Below are 17,143 nucleotides of genomic sequence, written 5' to 3' on the forward strand. Positions count from 1 at the left end.
AGAAACTTACTGAAATTATTACCTTCTTTGAAGATGGCTAAGGGAAAAATAAACTGCATACAACCTATGAAAAAAAGACTTCAGAGTTAAGGAAAGAATGAGCACAGAAATAACTCAGGAAGAAAACTACATTTAAAAAAGTGATTTCCATTCTGAGAACGCCTCTGTGCCATTGCCTCAAAGTGGAGTGGCTACTGCAGATGGGAAGCCAGAACCCACTTCTGTCAGTTGATAGCTTGTTTTGGGAGCAGGCTGACTTTGGAGGATTTGTATTTCAAATTCTATAAACAAGTATTTCTGACCGTCTCTCACTAAAGGACAACCCAGACTACCTTGTTTTTCTTCTGGGTTATCAAGTGCTACAGTCAAAACTAAATGTTGGGGGAAGGGACCAATAGTGTCTAAAAGTTGTAGATGTCTTCCCACTCTAGGCAAGGAAGAGAGATAGGTGATTCCTGTCAGAGCTGCTGGGATTGACAGTATTTGGCACTGTGCTTACTTAAGGGGAGAGAGATTTGTGTAATGCTCTTTCCCAAGTCTTGGGATATTGATGGACCAATGGCTGGATAACTCTGTCTAGCAGCCTGTGTTTTAGCCTTTCCTCACCTCTCACCTAATTGGGTAATCTGAAGCCCCTCCCCTCAATGAACTCTGACCTATAGCCTCTGAGAAAATAGCTCACAGGACTGGGCCCTCCCTAACCATCCATCTTACTTCTTACCTATGTAAATTTCTGTAGTGGCTATCTTATGTAAGATACAATAGAAAAATTATTGTACATAGCTTCTATTAAGTGTTAAAATGTTATGAAAATGTAAAACAAAAACAAACAAACAAACAAAAGATTTCTAGCAGAATCTAGCATGAAATGTCAGGAAATGTTTTGGAATCCTTGATAATATGTCACAAAATACAAATTGATGTATTACTAGGAGCAGAAAGACACAAGGAGAAAACAGAATAAGATGAAAAAAATCAACAGAATTAAATTAAAAAGAGATGGGTAAATAAGTGCAGATTGCATGAAAAACTCTTCTGAAAGCAGCAAAGGGCATCACCCTCATCAGGGTTAACACTTATGGGAGCTCACTTTGTGTCGGCTTATTTATACATAGAAACTCATACAATATATACAACTCCATATAGGTAGGTACTCTGTCATCCACATTTCACAGATGACAAAACTGAGGCTGGGAGAGGTTCAGTAACTTACCCAAGGTCTCAGAGCTAGTCCTGAGACAAGCCACACCTTCTGACTCCAGAATTCTTACTTATAATTTTTAAGTCACGTTTCCTTTGGGTCATTGTTCGTGTGTTTACTCAATTCTTCATAAAATTACATGGGTATGATTTTATATTACAAGTTTTCTTGATATTATCCATTCATATGTACTTTTCTCATTTTGGCAATGTTTTGCTTTTCTTCCCCAACACCCTGTCCCCACCCATCTGCCCCAACTCCCTCTACCCACTCCCAAGTACCAATGTATCTCTTTTTCCAAGTTCATGCTAAGTTAATTTAACATGTTAAAATAAGATCATGAATGGGAGACAGTGTACCATCTAAATAAATCTGAATCACAGAGCATCAGCCCAGCCAGCAGAAGTGTCTAAGTACTACATAATCACAGTTCTCACAAACAGCAGTGTAACTCCTGTCCTTATCCAAATATACTGACAAAATCCTATCTTAAGTGTAACTTACTTCTAACAAACCAAAACCAACAAATGATTAAATGAACATACAACAAACAATAAAACCATAATGAAGATTGGACTGAGCAAGAATGGAATTGGGCATTTTCAGAATGAACAATGAAGCAAGTCCCAGTGGCAAAAGCTGATTCATCACCAGTAAGGAAATGATTCCCTTTAGTGGAGCAGGAATGAGGGTTGATTAGGGCCCTATGATGACAGGCATTAAAAGCCAAAGGAACACAAACCAGGTTCATTAGGCAGTGAAGTTTACATGCAGGAGAGTAATATGGTCAGCATGCCACTGAAAGGGAGAAAGAAGAGCAGAGAACACAAAGGAAAGAAATAAGAGCTGAACTTTTGGATTGGAAAGTCCTTATAGAATGTACAGACAGTATGGAGGTAGAATCCTTACAGCTGAGCAGTTCACTGAATGCAGAGGGGCAGGAAGAGGTTGCAGTCAAAGAAAACAATGCATTCAAGATGACCGTGACATTCCTAGCCTAAGCGGAAAGAAAAAATGGTGGGTGGCATTAAATGGCAGGATTAATAGAAACAGAGAAAGTGGGAGAAGCTATTTTGAGGGAAATGGGATTTAATATTTTAATATAGCTCAGATTTCCTTGCCTTTTCCAAATTCATTATTACTATGAACCCCGAAGGTTTTATGACCATCCATAAAATGTCAGAAATCTAAGTCCTGTGAGAATTTTATTCAAGATTTATCAAACTGTGACAAGTACAAGTCACAGATCCTATCCAGAATTTCCCTACCTACAAAATATGAGTGTTACAACTAATTCAATGACAGGGATACCTTGACAACTGGTAACGGTAGACTTTGAATTCTGCTGTGTATGACTCAGGAGAGCAAGCTGTGCATGTATGTGGGTTGTGGGGGGACACGTGGTGGGCAGTGAAAACCTGAAGGAAAAGACATGGATAATTCCCCATTGCTAGTGGAGACATTATTAGCAAGTTCTGACTTCGATGGGTAAATGATAGAGTTTCTTTAGTAATCTGTTTCCAACTCTTATTGGTTTTCTATTGCTCCCTTAACAGATTACCATAAATGTAAGGCACACACTCCCATTTACTGGCACACGGTTCTCTAGGTCAGAAGCCAGCACCATGAGGCTGGATTTTCTGGTGAAGACCTCACAAGGCTGAAACCAAGGTGTTGGCAGGCTGTGTTCCTCCCGGAAGCTCTGTGGAAAATCCACTTCCAGGTGCATTCAGGGTACTGGCAGAATTCACTTCCTTCTCATACTTTCCACTTGGGTCCTCCATCTTCAAGCAACAGCTGATTGAGTCCTGCTCACCCTTCTTCTGTCACATCTCTTGACTTTTAAGGACTCATGTGATTATACTGGGCCCACCTGAAGAATCCAGCATAACCTCCCTAGTTTAAGGCCCTCTGATTAGCAACCTTCTGTATCTGCAGAATCCCTTTTGCCATCTAATGTAACCTATTCACAAGTGTGACATCAGAGGGCAAACGTCATGGGGGCCAAAATTCTACTGACCACAACCTTTATAAAATTACTTAGCACCAAGATGCCATTTAGATAAATGTCCTTAGTGTTTCCCTTGTAAATACAATGATGCCATATATGATCAAAAGAATAAGATACACAGCTTCTCCCTTCTAAAAAAAAAATAAGCAAAGGGAAAATTAACAGCACCTTGCCTGATAAAAGCAATGAAAGGGCCAGAGGACAGGTTTGGAGTCTGGAATCTTTTGACCTAACTCAAAAGCAGACTGGAGCTCAGAGTCTGATTCATATCTATTCAATCAACAACTCTTCAATCTAATTCTGTTCAAGGATTTTCTCTTAGACGTGAGCAAAATCATTATGAAAAGATTCAAGCATCTCCTAGGCATCTTAGCTAGGCAATAATGAGTAATATAAACAGATTACAATGAGTAATACTGTTGATGTTGAAGGCCAGGCATCACTTTATCAATGGGATATTTTCATCCCCTACGTGTCTTACAGTTTATAAAGCTGAAATGATTTCGAGCATTTTCCCCGGCTTGGTTTGTAATGAAAGGTTAGCGTAACAATATGTTCTCCATTCATCAGAATGCTTCCTACTGTTTTCGTAAGCTTGCAATGAAAGAAGCCTGTTTTGAGCTGCGTTTCCAAGAGAGAGTGGGCGGGAAGTAGTTTCTATATTTAAGAATTATTCTGAATACGGCCTGAATTGATAATGAAAATTCAATGGCAAATGGCAAATGAGCTCATTTAAGAATAGTATGCAGTACACCATGATCATTGGCTGCTATGATATAACATCTACGTAATGATAACTTGCATTAGTATAAAGACTTGAGAGTTTTTCTAGGGGGTAAAAAGGCTGTGTATGATTCACCTTTAGATCTCCATAGTACACTGTACACAGTAGGTATTAACTAAAGATATGTCAAACAGATGATCTCAAAGTACATTTTCACATCCATTTTGATCCTCACCACAGTACTCTGAAGTACCACATGAGGATACTGAGGTGTAAGAATATAAGGGGTTCTTTTTCACCACCAGTATTGCAGAAGCATGGCTAAATATTTAAATTTTTATATTTTGTATTTAAATATTAGACGGAAACCAAATCCTGGCTCTGCTACTGTATTAGTTTGCTAGAACTGCCATAACAAAATGACACAGACTAGGCAGCTTAAACAACAGAAATTTATTTTCTCAGAGTTCTGGAGGCTAGTAGTCCAAGATCAAGGTTTTAGAAGGGTTGGTTTGTGGTGACAGCTCACTTCCCAGCTTGCAGAGGGGCAGCTTTTCTCTGTATCCTCACAAGGTCTTTCCTCAGTACACATGCATGTCTGTGTCCTAATCCCTTCTTCTTAGAAGGACACCAATCATATTGGTTTAGGGCCCACCCATATGACCTTATTTTACCTGAATTATCTCTTTAAAAGCTCTTTAAAAGTCACATTCTGAGGCACTGGAGATTAGGACTTCACCACATAAATTTGAGGGAGGGGGAACAAAATTCAGCCCATGCCAGAGACTTTACAATAGGAGAATCTTAACTCTGTCAATGTGTTTCCTCCTATTTTTCCACGGAATTTGTGCCATTTTCTTTTTGATTTATTTATATAATCTGGATCTTAATCCTTGCTCTCTATGTATTTTCCTCAAGTACTTACTTCATTATGGTGATTTTTTTTATTCTACAGAAGGTTTTAATTTCCATGTACTCAAAATAATCAATATTTTGTTATATAACTCATGTTTTGAGGCTTACTTAAGGATTTCCTTTTTCAAGGCTATACACATATCCTCATAATTTCTTCTAATATAATCAAATTTTTATGCTCACATCTTTAATTCATTTGTCTGATATTTGGTGAATGATTTCAAGTAGGACAAAAACAGTATGTTTTTTCCAAATGAACTGTCCCCCATTTTTTGAACTGAGTTATTTTCCCTCTAATATTGTTTTCTATAGACGTGTCCTCACCTTCTCACCTGCGATTCTGTCCTTATACTCCAGTCCATGTTCCATCCCCACCAAACCACTGGGACTGGTCATGACAAGGGCACCAATGACTTCCATGTTACCAAAGGCAGTGGTCACTTCTCTGTCCTCATCCCACTAGAACTTTCAGCATGTTCCACATAAGTCACAGTTGTTTTTGGAGCACTTTCTTTCCTTGGTGTCCACAACCCCACACTCTCTTGGGTTTTGTACAATGTTACTGGCCATACTTTTTTAGTTATTATTGTTGGCTCTAATTCTTTACCCTCATTTTAAACTTTAGAACTGCTCCAAGACTCACTTCAGAGCCCCTCTACTTTTCTATTTATGCCCTCTCTTTATATCACGTCATCTGGTTCCATGTTCTTAAATAATATTGATATGCCCCTGAATGCTTAATCTCCATGTCCATCCCTGACCCTTCTCCAGAACTCTAGACTCCTTAGTTTTCTTCCTGCTTGACATCTCCACAATGATATCTAATAAGGATCTTAAACTCAACATGTCTGAATCAAAACTCTTGACTTCCCTTCCCCTAAAGCTTGCTTTGCTACCAGGTTCTCTCATCAACCCTGTTTATCAAACCCAAAATCTAAGATGTCCTCTTGATTCCTCTCCTTAGTGTTCCAAATCCTATTCACCACCCAATTCTTTTAACTCTACCTCAGAAACAGAACTTTTGGTCTCTATATCCCAGCAATGTCCTTCCTAGTCCAAACTACCATTATCTCACCAGTATCTCTTCTAACAAGCCACCTCAAGATCCATTCTCCACAGTAATCCTTGTCTAGTCTTTATCAGATCATCTCATTCCATTGTCAAAACTCTTTAGTTGCCTCACACTGTACTTAGAATAACACTGGAACTCATTACCCAGGCCTACAAAGCTGACTTGGTCTGACTCCCGTTTTCTCCTCCAACTTTATTACTGCTCCTTGAATGTAGAAAAGCTGTTCTCTCACGAGGGACTTTTTTTTTTTTAAGTTGCGGTATAACTAACGTACAACATTACATTAGTTTCAGGTGTACAACACAGTGATTCAATATTTGTACACATTGCAAGATGATCACCACAGTAAGTCTCCACACCACACAGTTATAGAATTTTTTTTCTTGTGATGAGAACTTTTAAGATCTACTCTCTACGCAACTTTCAAATCCACAATACAGTATTATTGACTATAGTCACTATACTGTACATTACATCCCCATGGCTTGTCTATTTTATAAATGAAAGTGTATACATTTTGACTCCCTCTAGTCACGAGGGACGTTGTACTAATCCTGCACTAATTCAGCTGGCATACTTTCTTCAGTTCTTAGCATGGCTCAAGCCTAAAATCACAACTGTCTCAGATTAAACATTACTTCTGGAAAGATGCCTTTCCTCACTATCTAATAAAACTCCCAGTTTTCCCTATGCGGGTGCCCTATTTTAATACTCTGCAGAACACTAGTGATATTTTCTTGTTTACTTTTTCATTTGTCTTCTATCTGTAACCTCTCACTAGAATGCACGTTCTGTAAGAGCACCAATGTATCTTCATCCTGTAAAGAAGTACCTGGCACATAAAAAGTGTTCAATAAATATTTGGGTTCAGTTTTTAAAATTCCAATCAATTCCATTGATATATTTGTCTATTTTTGCACAAATGCCACACTGTTTTTATTACTATAGCTTCAGCAGATATTTTAACATCTAGTAGAGTAAGAACTACCCCACCACACACATTATCTTTTTCAAAACTGTTTTTTCTAAGGTTGTTAAATATCTATTTTACATAAATTTTAGACTCAGCTTATCATGTTTTATGTTAAACCCTACTGGAATTTTTATTGGTATTGCTTTGAATCTATAAACATTAGTTTGAGGAAAATCGACTTCTATTTAATACTGAGGCTTTCCATTAAAAACATGGTGTATTTCTTCACTTATTTAAACATTATTTTTGTACCCTTAGTTTTACAGTCTCCTTTTCATTAATTTTGAAGTTCTTCATGCGTAATTTATAGGTTTTTAAATAACTGTTGGGAATGTATGTTTTTCTACTATACTTGTTAATTTCCAGTGTATAAGACAGCTTTTTATCCATATCTTACTGAGGCCTTTTATATGATCTAATAATTTATAGTTGGCTTTTTTTGTTGTTTTTTTAAAGGAGATGATCAAATTATTTTCATAGGATGCTTCTTCAACTTTTGTAGATACCATATTGCACTGACTGAGATCTCCAGAAAAATGCTCACTAGCAATATTAATATCAGCATCCCTGTTTTGCTCCATGCTTTTATTGAACCACCATTAACTATGACGTTTGCTCTAAATTTTGGGCAAAAACTATCATATTAAACAGGTTTCCTATGTAGTGTTTCTAAAATTTAAAAAACAGCTCTTTAAGTGATATTTTTAAGAAATCAGCTTTACAATAAGGAAAAAATGAAAACTGCTGAGAGGTTTGGGGGAAATCTTTAATAACAACAATTCCTAACTGTTGAGCTTCCTTTATGAGACAGAGCACTTCATACTTTTGATACTTGATTCCTAACCATCACAGTACTTTTACAGACAGAATATTTTTCACTATTTTAGAAATGAGGAAATCCTGACTCAGAGATTCAAGCAATTTATCATAGGTCACAAAATCTAATAAGTAATTATGCAAGGATTTATATGCAACTATATCTAGCTCTAGAGCCCACACTCCTCCCACTTTATTCCATATTTAATATGACATATTAGACCAAGCCTCTCAACACGCTCTAGCAGAAAGAGATAACAAATGTATACTGGGTTTATGGGTTAATTAATAACCACACCCCCGAACAATGTCTATCTCCACGTCAATTCAGAAGATTTCAAAGTAAAAAGTCACAGTCTCTATTTACTATAGAGACCCAGCTGTTTGTCACTAACAGCTATACGTTTAAAATGAATGGCTTATATTAAGGTAAAGAGGGCAAAGGCACAGATAACCAAGTTGAGTAGGTCTGTTAATGCAATGAATTATAGAACAGAGATTCAAAAATATCTAAAGAGCTAAAACGTTCAAAACAAACATGAAAATTCCAAATGGTTAGAGGTAAAGACTAATCCTTAGCTTCAAAAAAATCAAATGCACATAAATGAGAATAAACAGAGTCCTTGTGAAAAAGATCTACTGGTTTAAACCAAAAGCTAACTGTGTACAGCATGGTTCCCAAGTATACTCAGTACGATTTCAATATGCATGGATATCATTGTAACTGACCATAGCAAGAGATTAATAGTACCACTCTCCATATCTGGAAATACATATTTAGTTATAGAAATTATATTTAGTTTGGCCATAGCCTAGTAAGGATACAAGGCACTACCAGATATTTCTTTCATCAAGTCCAAGATGGAGAAAAATTCAAAGTTAATAAGGAAGCCCAAGACTTTCCACGATTGGTTAGATAATTATTGGGGAATAGGAAGTCCATGAAACAATGCACTTCTTGTGGGTTCAACCTCATCAGAATAGAAACAGCCTCCAATTCAAAATAAATCATTATCACATCTTTTATGTAATCCAAGAGTTTCTATCTGTACTTACTGCTACTCCTGTCTTATAGAGGAGGTAATGCACAGTCTGTGTAACGTCGGCAGCATGCATCAAATTGTGGTAAGGGTTTTTGTGCTTGCTGTATCCTACTTCCAGGGCCTCCACAAATGAGACAAGTGCAGAAATGGGGATCTGAAAGAGAGCAGCAAGGTTAATTAGCTAGTGATTTAGCAGCTTTGAGTGACCATGCAAAAGTCTAAGGTACTCTAGCTGCCTCTTTCTGAAGGCGTAAGATATCATATGAGGACATTAGAACTTTTCTAAGTTAATAAAAGTCACTGAACAAAGTATTGGATAACTTGCAAATCTAACAGGATGTCCCTGGTCCACCCTGCAAATTGTACTTTGTTCTCCAGTTCAGAGGCCCAGGGTAATGACACAGGATCATCTCAGGACATTGAGGGCAAAAAGGTAGGTGCTCATTTATTTCTCAGGCAAAGGCTCAAGTCTTTATTTCCTGAGAAATAAATGAACACATACTATGCAGCATCTCATTTACTTGTGGGAAAACATAAGTACACAAAGATCTTAAGCTATAAAATGATTGCAAACAAACACAAGCCACCGCCTTCTGAAAACTGCACCCTTTAGAAGGAGTGATGTGTACACTGGACAGGTGAGGAAAAAAACCCATAACACAAGTGATAGTCTGTTCTATAACAGAAACAAGCTGTGTTCTTGTGTTTATTACTTGGCAATTTATTATTGGTGCCTTGCAATTTGGAAAAATACTTCCAGTTATCCTAGCCGCTTTCTGTCTCAAATAGTATAACACACACACCTTCGTTTCCTATTTGGCAGAAAGTAAGCAAGTGCAGAATGCCTGTACAACATAAGGAGACTCGGAAAACATTCATTGTATAGTTTTCTGGATCAATTCCTTGGTTTGGGGTAAATTATCAATTACAAGAATGGGGGAAAAGGAGAGGGTGTATGTTCCACGAGACTAGAAATCACATTCGTAAGAAAAAATGAGGACAATGCTACTAGAGTGCTTCATGAGAATCCATACTATGTTCTCCCTTGGGCACATTGTTCCATATTTACTATTTGTGGATTTTTAAAATTTAAATATAGCCTTTTAGATGTGAGAGATGAATTCATTATCATTTTACAAAATGAAGATCCAATGAACCTCGGTTCTTTGGGCTGTTCTTTGGAGATCTATGAGCCACTGAAATGCTAGGTAAAGGTGTGTGCATGTGCGCAGGAACGTTCTTCTGAGGTCTTGAGGAGCCGTCAGATCTTCAAGCAGGTTTCTGATGCAAAAGAAGTTAAGGACCACTGCCATAAAGTGCTTATGGCTATGTAAGAAAGATATCCTGAAATGTGCAGTCCTTAGGAAAGTGATAAAGAATCATGCTGCCCAGAGAAATGAATATGTTATACAGAAAAAGACCTGCATTTTCCGGAGACTCATCCATATGATGAGAGAAATGTAATTGGCATGATATGACAGATGCCAGCAGATGACGCTCAAGCTCCCTGGAGAACCGGACGCCACCTCCAGAGCCTGTGGAATTAGAAGGCCGAGGAGGTGGAACACTGGAATCGATTCATGCTCTTTACTTAAAGGTGAAGAATTAATGTGAAGCATGAATGGCTGGGAAATACCAATGATCTGTCACAGATGATAACTGAGAATATCTGTGTGAATTTGAGCCAAGTGGCCAAAAGAGAAGTTTTTGGAGATAACAGATGTGCACTCTGTCTCCATTCCTGTCTCCTTGCTGGTGGTGGTCATTAGCACACGAAGTCTCGCTGAAATGAGATCTGTGGGCAGAGCCGGCAGGGGAGCTCTGCTGGTTCAGGCTTCCAGCCATACTTCTAGGACGACTGGGATCTAAATGGGCAGCTCCAGCCTCTCCCCTGCTGATGAGCCCACCAGACAAGGGAGTAATGAAAAGTTCCCACCACAGAGGAGTTCATGGCAGTGGCTGTCCAGATGATGCTTCCCAAGTCACCCCAGAGAGTTTTCAGTCTACATTAAAAGGATCCTCTTGGTCTTAGCCCCCAAATCATGCAAGTATGGACAAATGTGTGCATTTTTTTTTTTTAAATTAGACACTGACCTTGAAACGACTGATCAGATCATAGCGTGTGAGTAATTCATAGAAAATGAATTTCAGTGCATGATCCCCGCTGGCTTCATTGAGGGAAAAGACATCAAATGACCACTTGTCCACATCCTACAGGAGAGGATGGAGAGAAATAATTCATCAGTTGGTAGCCACTTACACAGCTACTAATCTCCCTACTTTGGAGTTAGCTCACAGCACTCACCTGGGTATTCACAGCCTAAGACTCTAATACCCTTTCCACTCTCAAACTGTTTCCAATATGGCAGTCCTACATAGCATTTACTGATAAAATATTCAATAGTTTTATTAGTAATAACAATAGCTATAATTTATTGGGTACCTACCATTCTGATCAGTGATAAACATGTAATCTTTCCTGAAGACAACTCTAAGTGGTAGGTATGATCAGTCACATCTTACAGATGAGAAAACTGAGAAGTTACCTAATTTCCCTAAGACCCATGGCAAGCAAGTGCTAAGGACAAAACATGAACACATGTTCAACTGATGCCTAAACTCAGGCTCTTTCCATTAACCTTCTACTATCTCTGCCGAATTCCAAAATTTTAATTGATTTCACAATAACCTAGGGTGTTCCCTACTCTAAACTTCTCCCAAGCCCCATGATACTATCTACTGACTTCCTCTTAGTCCATCATTGAGAATGCTAACCCACTTAAAAGTGTTCAGAAACACGCATATAGATCACAAAATAATGTGTCACCTCAACAATCCAAACTGCTGAGCTGAAACCGAGGAGAGAGCCCTCATTTCACAGGATGGAAAAATGCTACCACTTCTGGAGTCACTGATCTGGGGACTGAGCTCTCAAATCTGTAAGTCACTTTACTGAAAAAGTAAAACTAAGAGCTAAGCTGAACACACTCCTCACACACTGCTCCTGAAGTTCAAAGCCTTATTTGTCCATAAATAGCGACTCCAAAACACTGTCTGATGTGTCTTTGACTTATAACTAGCTACTTGTGGGTGTTATGAACAAAGATGTGTTTAAGCAATAATTAAAGCAATAGTCATTTGGTTTCTCAGTGTACCAAGAGTCTCCCTTTCAGTGGTTAAGAAAAGTGTGCTGCCATGAGTGTGACAATAAGGACCCATATGAGACCACATTGAGTTCAGGCTACGTGTCAGATGGTCCCCTGGAAGAGACCTTGGCTCTCAGGAACTGCTGGATCCAGTGACTCCAACCTCAGCCCTCACTGCATTCCAACATCATCTATCCATCCCAATCCTGTCCCTCTCCAAATATCCCAACCATCAAGATAACCCCAAGACCATGAACAGTCTCTCTCATGGATGCCAAGGCACAGGAAAACCAAATTGTATATAGGTGAAACCAAACATTTCCAAAAGGGTTTCAAATAGATTGTTTCAATTCACACTTGGTGGTAACCTCACCTCAGGCTTCAATAATTTCTCCTCCATTATAATAACTAAAGAAATAGCTACAAGTATTAAGGACATTTTCTGTGCCAGGCACAGTGGGAAGTGTTGATACACATTTGCAAACCCTCACAACTCTAGAAACGGGTATCACTTTCCCCAGTTTCACAGATGGCAACCTCAGAGAGATGAAGTGTCTAATGCCAACTGGTAGCAGAACCACATAATAACCCCGCTGACACCCCTTGGTGATACCATTACTGACAAATGACATTGTAAACTCAATGAATACATGCTGTGACCCAAGCCTCATGCCCTAAATACCCCAATAGGGCCTAGGCCATCGACAGTGGGGTCATTTAAGATTAATCCAAGACCTAAAGCTTCACCTTGGCTACTGTAATTGGCATGTCATGACAGCCACTGTCTAGCCAATAGTCCTAAAGAAAAGTCCATTGACAACTCAGTAGATAGGAAAACCCTTTGTCATATCTGACAATTTTTAATCCTCTTCACTGGAATGAATGAAAAAGAGAAAAGCTCTCTAACACTGGAAATCAAGAGATTATCATAGTAAAAAGTCAAGATTTATTCTGAATATTAAGTCTAGAGAAACAGAAGGATGAGTAAATACAGACAGTGAGATAGACATTCACTCCAGCCCCTCATTTTTGGGAAGGCTTAGCTGTGATTCTCAAATTTCAGTGTTCTTTAGAACCACCTGGGGTACTCAGAAAAAAATGTCGATTCGCTGGTGGAGGGCTCTGCAGAATCCTGGCTTGTGGCCTGGAATCTGCATTTTAACAAGCACCTTAAACCATTCTTCCTTTCTTAGCAAATTTGGCCCAAGCACCATTCCTGTGGAAACACTGCATGAATTTCCTATTAGTCTAAAGTGAAGAAAGCCTGACCTCTTCATCTCCTCCTGCTTTAAACCTGGAGTCTATCCAGAGTGTCTCTTCCTGAGTCACACAATAGATACCCTTCTAAAGAACAGCACAATTCTACATTTCCAATAACCCCACCTTAGAAGGTTAGAGATAAAACACCCCAAATTAGAAGTGAGTATTCATTGCATGGAAACAAATAAAAAGAACAAAACTGCAACATATTTAAAATTTAGGAGTTGGTGGTGGTGAAGTATTCTCTTTACTTAAATGTTATTTTATGCCATGTTCTTACATTAATCACAAAGGTTAACATGACGGTAGCATGATGATTATTTTATTGACTTGTATTCTCTCAGGCTTTAGGGAAATTTTCTGTAATAGAAGAAAACAATAGTGATTCCATATAAATTGCTGGCACTGGAGTGAAAATAACCTTTTTCTAACAGGCACTACATAAAAAAAGAATCTACGTCATATCTCCAATTCACCTCCAATCCACTGAAAATAAAACTGGAGTCTAGGGATGCAGAAAAATATTACATTGTAAAAAGGTCTTGAACTTCTGCAGTAAACAGAGCATACAACCAAGAGAAATGACAGCTTTAGCCTTCTGTACATATCAGCAATAGTGTGGAGAAGGATAGCAATTCAGAGAGTTAGTATTTACTTTTTGTCTGAATCATCAAGGTAACATTCCCCTCAGAAAGACAACATGTGTGCCTCTGAGAATTACTTTTCCCTAAGCATAAAACAACAATTCATGCACATCGCAGGTTGTTCCACATTTCTTCAATTATTCTGCATAGAAAATATGCTCCAATTTGGAAGAAATATTTTCATAAATTTCTTAGTACTGGTATAACCACCTGTATTTATGTTCATGATAAAGGAAGAAATTAAGGATAAAAGATGCTTTTAGGGCTTCCCTGGTGGCTCAGTGGTTGAGAGTCCGCCTGCCGATGTAGGGGACACGGGTTTGTGCCCGGTCCAGGAAGACCCCACTTGCTGCAGAGCAGCTAGGCCCGTAAGCAATGGCCACTGAGCCTGCGTGTCTGGAGTCTGTGCTCTGCAACGGGAGAGGCCACAACAGTGAGAGGCTCGCGTACCGAAAAAAAAAAAAAAAGATGCTTTCAATGTTCCCAAGATTTTCATTGAATGTTTCGGGTTCAATTATGAAAATCAATGCAACTTCATAGTGGGTGTTATGAAACATCAAATCTCATGAAGTGATTTCACAGATTAAATGGGAAACATTGCTGTAAATTACACAATAATTTATTCGGCATTAGAGTGGGGGTTGACGAAGAGGGAGAGAAAACATGTGTCTTCTTGCTGTTTCCTTCCTGAGCATCCTACCTGTCCTAGATCAGGGGTCTCCAACCCCCAGCCTCTGACTGGTACCAGTCTGCGTCTTGTTAGGAACCAGGCCGCACAGCAGGAGTTGAGCAGCAGGCGAGCAAGCGAAGCTTCATCTGCCTATCCCCATCGCTCCCCATCGCTCGCATTACCACCCTCCCCACCCTACCCCCCGTCTGTGTAAAAATGTCTTCCATGAAACTGGTCCCTGGTGCCAAAAAGTTTGGGGACTGCTGTCCTAGATGACTTAAGAAGAAACATAAAATGGAGAACTGAGGATCTGAATATATAGGGTCTCCCAAATTCAGCTAGTGAATGTCTGAGTCAAGAGAAAGGGACTATGAAATATAAAAGCAAAATGACCCTCAAGGGCCCTCTCTTGACATTAAATTGATCAAGAAGCTCTCCCACCTCTGATTCTGTGAAAAGGGAATTTAAATTATCTTCTGAAAATTTCATCAGGAATACACTTTTCAGGTTTCAGAGAAAGACTAAAATAGCTTTAAGAAGAGTCGGAACGCTGGGATGCCCCTGAGCAAGTTGACACAACTCCCTGTGTAGGCACCAGGCAACCAGTTCTGTGGTCCTGAACCTTAGCACGGCCCCTCCTTCAAATCCAGAAGTCAAATCAGCTTCAGCACAGCTGGGATATCCTTAGACCAATGGGTCTGAATGAACACACTTCTACAGGAATACATCTACTTGGGGGCTCTTAGAGATACTCTATACAATTCCAAGAGCTTGTCTGATTGGGAGTCATCTTGCAGTATTTAGCCCCTTTAAACTCAAGCATCTGTGTGACTTCCCACACATGGGAAGTCTGTGTGACTTCCCATGGAACTTCTGGGCTCAGTGAGGGACTTGGGAAAACAGTAGGATATATGAAGAGGACAAGGGCTCTGGAGGACATACTTTCATACAGTAATATGTTACTGAGAGCTTAGCTTACTATGTGCCTGGAACTCTGGTATCAAACCTCAGTTCTGTCTCTGTGCCTTTTTTTTTTTTTAGTCTCACTGAGTCTTAGTTTCTTCATCTATAAAATGGATATAGAACAGGTAAGCAGATAATGGTAGAATTATAATCACCAAAGATCCTCTTAATGTTGAATATTTATAACCAGTACAAATTTGATCTCCTACGGCCAAAGTCAGACTGAGTCTCATAATGCCAGATCGCTATACAGATCACTAAACCACTCCAAGAGAGTAGAAAGAAATGAAACCAAACAAGAGTTCAATTTTTTAAAAATTTGGCAGTACAAAGGCTGAAAAGATAGTGATACTGTTAGAACGAATAGCAAAAAGATGATGAAGGAAAAAAGTCAGGAATGACTAGGAAAACTGTAAATAGAATTGTAAATGAAAATTTCTTATTTTCTAACAAAAATTTTAACTGTACTTTTTATAGGGTACCTTGAACATTGTAAGACCTTTTCCTTGGTATTACCTTTAATGCTTCAATAACAGCTGGTGGGTAGCTCAGTCCAACCATGTTTGATGTTCGTCTATACATTCTGGCAAAGTCAGAAGGGAAAAATGCAATATTATGTCTTACAAAGAAGAATTAGCAGGCCACAGACTTATACCAGTATTGACAATTAACAAGAAGTCATGTCATCTGATGGACCCACGGAACCTAAAATTTCTTTTATAACCTTTTTCATAGTCATTCAAGTGGCCTATGAAATGAAATGAAAGCAATCCCAAACATGTACAGCATTGGAAATTAAAAAAATTAAGTCTATGTGCCCCAAATTGGAAATTAAATTATTAAAATGGGTCTCCTGTTCTGCTGGAAGTGAATTATAGTATAGCACAGACAGTATGTAGTGTAGTACTTTAACCTGAAAAAGAACTCCTATGGGCAACTTATTTAGAAGAGCTTGTTCTTTAGAACTGTCAAAAACTAGAGAGAACTTCGAGCTGACCATGGCATTTTTAAAATGTGTAATTGTGTGATAAGGGTTGTAGGAAGAATAAATTGATTTCTGGAATCTGTTTCTGGGGAAGGGGGGCAATTTGATTTCAGAGAGCAAAGTGACTTACAAAATTGGAAAGTGTCATGGGGAACTCAAACACCTTGAATGAACTCCTCCCTGGCTCAATACCCTCAACAAAGCATCCCTGACCTGTTCCAAATGTAGACATCATCCATATGTGTCAAATGATGACGGATGAGACGTCCTTCTTTAAAAATTAGAGACTCAATTCAAACTAAATCTTCTCTAGTTAACATTAACAAAAAGAATTCAAAGCAAAGGCAAAAGCTTGTCCTAACGATGCTGCGGAGATATGTTTTTGCCAACTCTCATTCAAGACTGTCTGTTTCCACCCAGAATTTTCAGCATTTATAAAGATACCAAAACTACATCAAAGCAAAGCCTTTGGTTGTTAGAAACTGGTGTCCCTTTTGCTGCTTTGGTCACTGAATGACAGCCATCTTTACCTCTCCACAAATATCCCGGCTTGCACTGCGTGGACGATGCTCTTGAACCGCGGCTTCTCCTCGCTCCTTCTGAGTATCATCCCCATCTGCCGTGTAAAGGTGGAGGCCAGCCAGTCTCGGACCTCAGAAGGCACCGCATCTGACTGAATGTCACTGAGCTCATCCTCCGTATCCAGGAGTCTCCTGAACC

At 38.9% G+C, this 17,143-nt stretch overlaps 1 protein-coding gene across 4 annotated transcripts in view; it reads right to left on the reverse strand.

Annotated features, from left to right (window-relative positions):
• The window catches only part of PDE1C (phosphodiesterase 1C), a 273,423-nt gene that overhangs the window by 91,297 nt on the left and 164,983 nt on the right, over positions 1 to 17,143 (reverse strand). For all 4 annotated transcript variants that reach the window (XM_024737279.1, XM_024737251.1, XM_024737260.1 and 1 more), the window contains exons 4-7: positions 16,954 to 17,136; positions 15,955 to 16,021; positions 10,850 to 10,966; positions 8,769 to 8,909 (exon numbers count right to left, since the gene is read on the reverse strand). In XM_024737279.1, coding sequence (XP_024593047.1) covers positions 8,769 to 8,909; positions 10,850 to 10,966; positions 15,955 to 16,021; positions 16,954 to 17,136 — 508 coding nt within the window. The remainder of the gene's footprint in view (positions 1 to 8,768; positions 8,910 to 10,849; positions 10,967 to 15,954; positions 16,022 to 16,953; positions 17,137 to 17,143) is intronic.

The sequence above is a fragment of the Neophocaena asiaeorientalis genome, unplaced genomic scaffold (genome assembly GCF_003031525.2).
Source record: "Neophocaena asiaeorientalis asiaeorientalis breed wild unplaced genomic scaffold, Neophocaena_asiaeorientalis_V1.1 scaffold612, whole genome shotgun sequence".
Classification (NCBI taxonomy): Eukaryota; Metazoa; Chordata; class Mammalia; order Artiodactyla; family Phocoenidae; genus Neophocaena; species Neophocaena asiaeorientalis.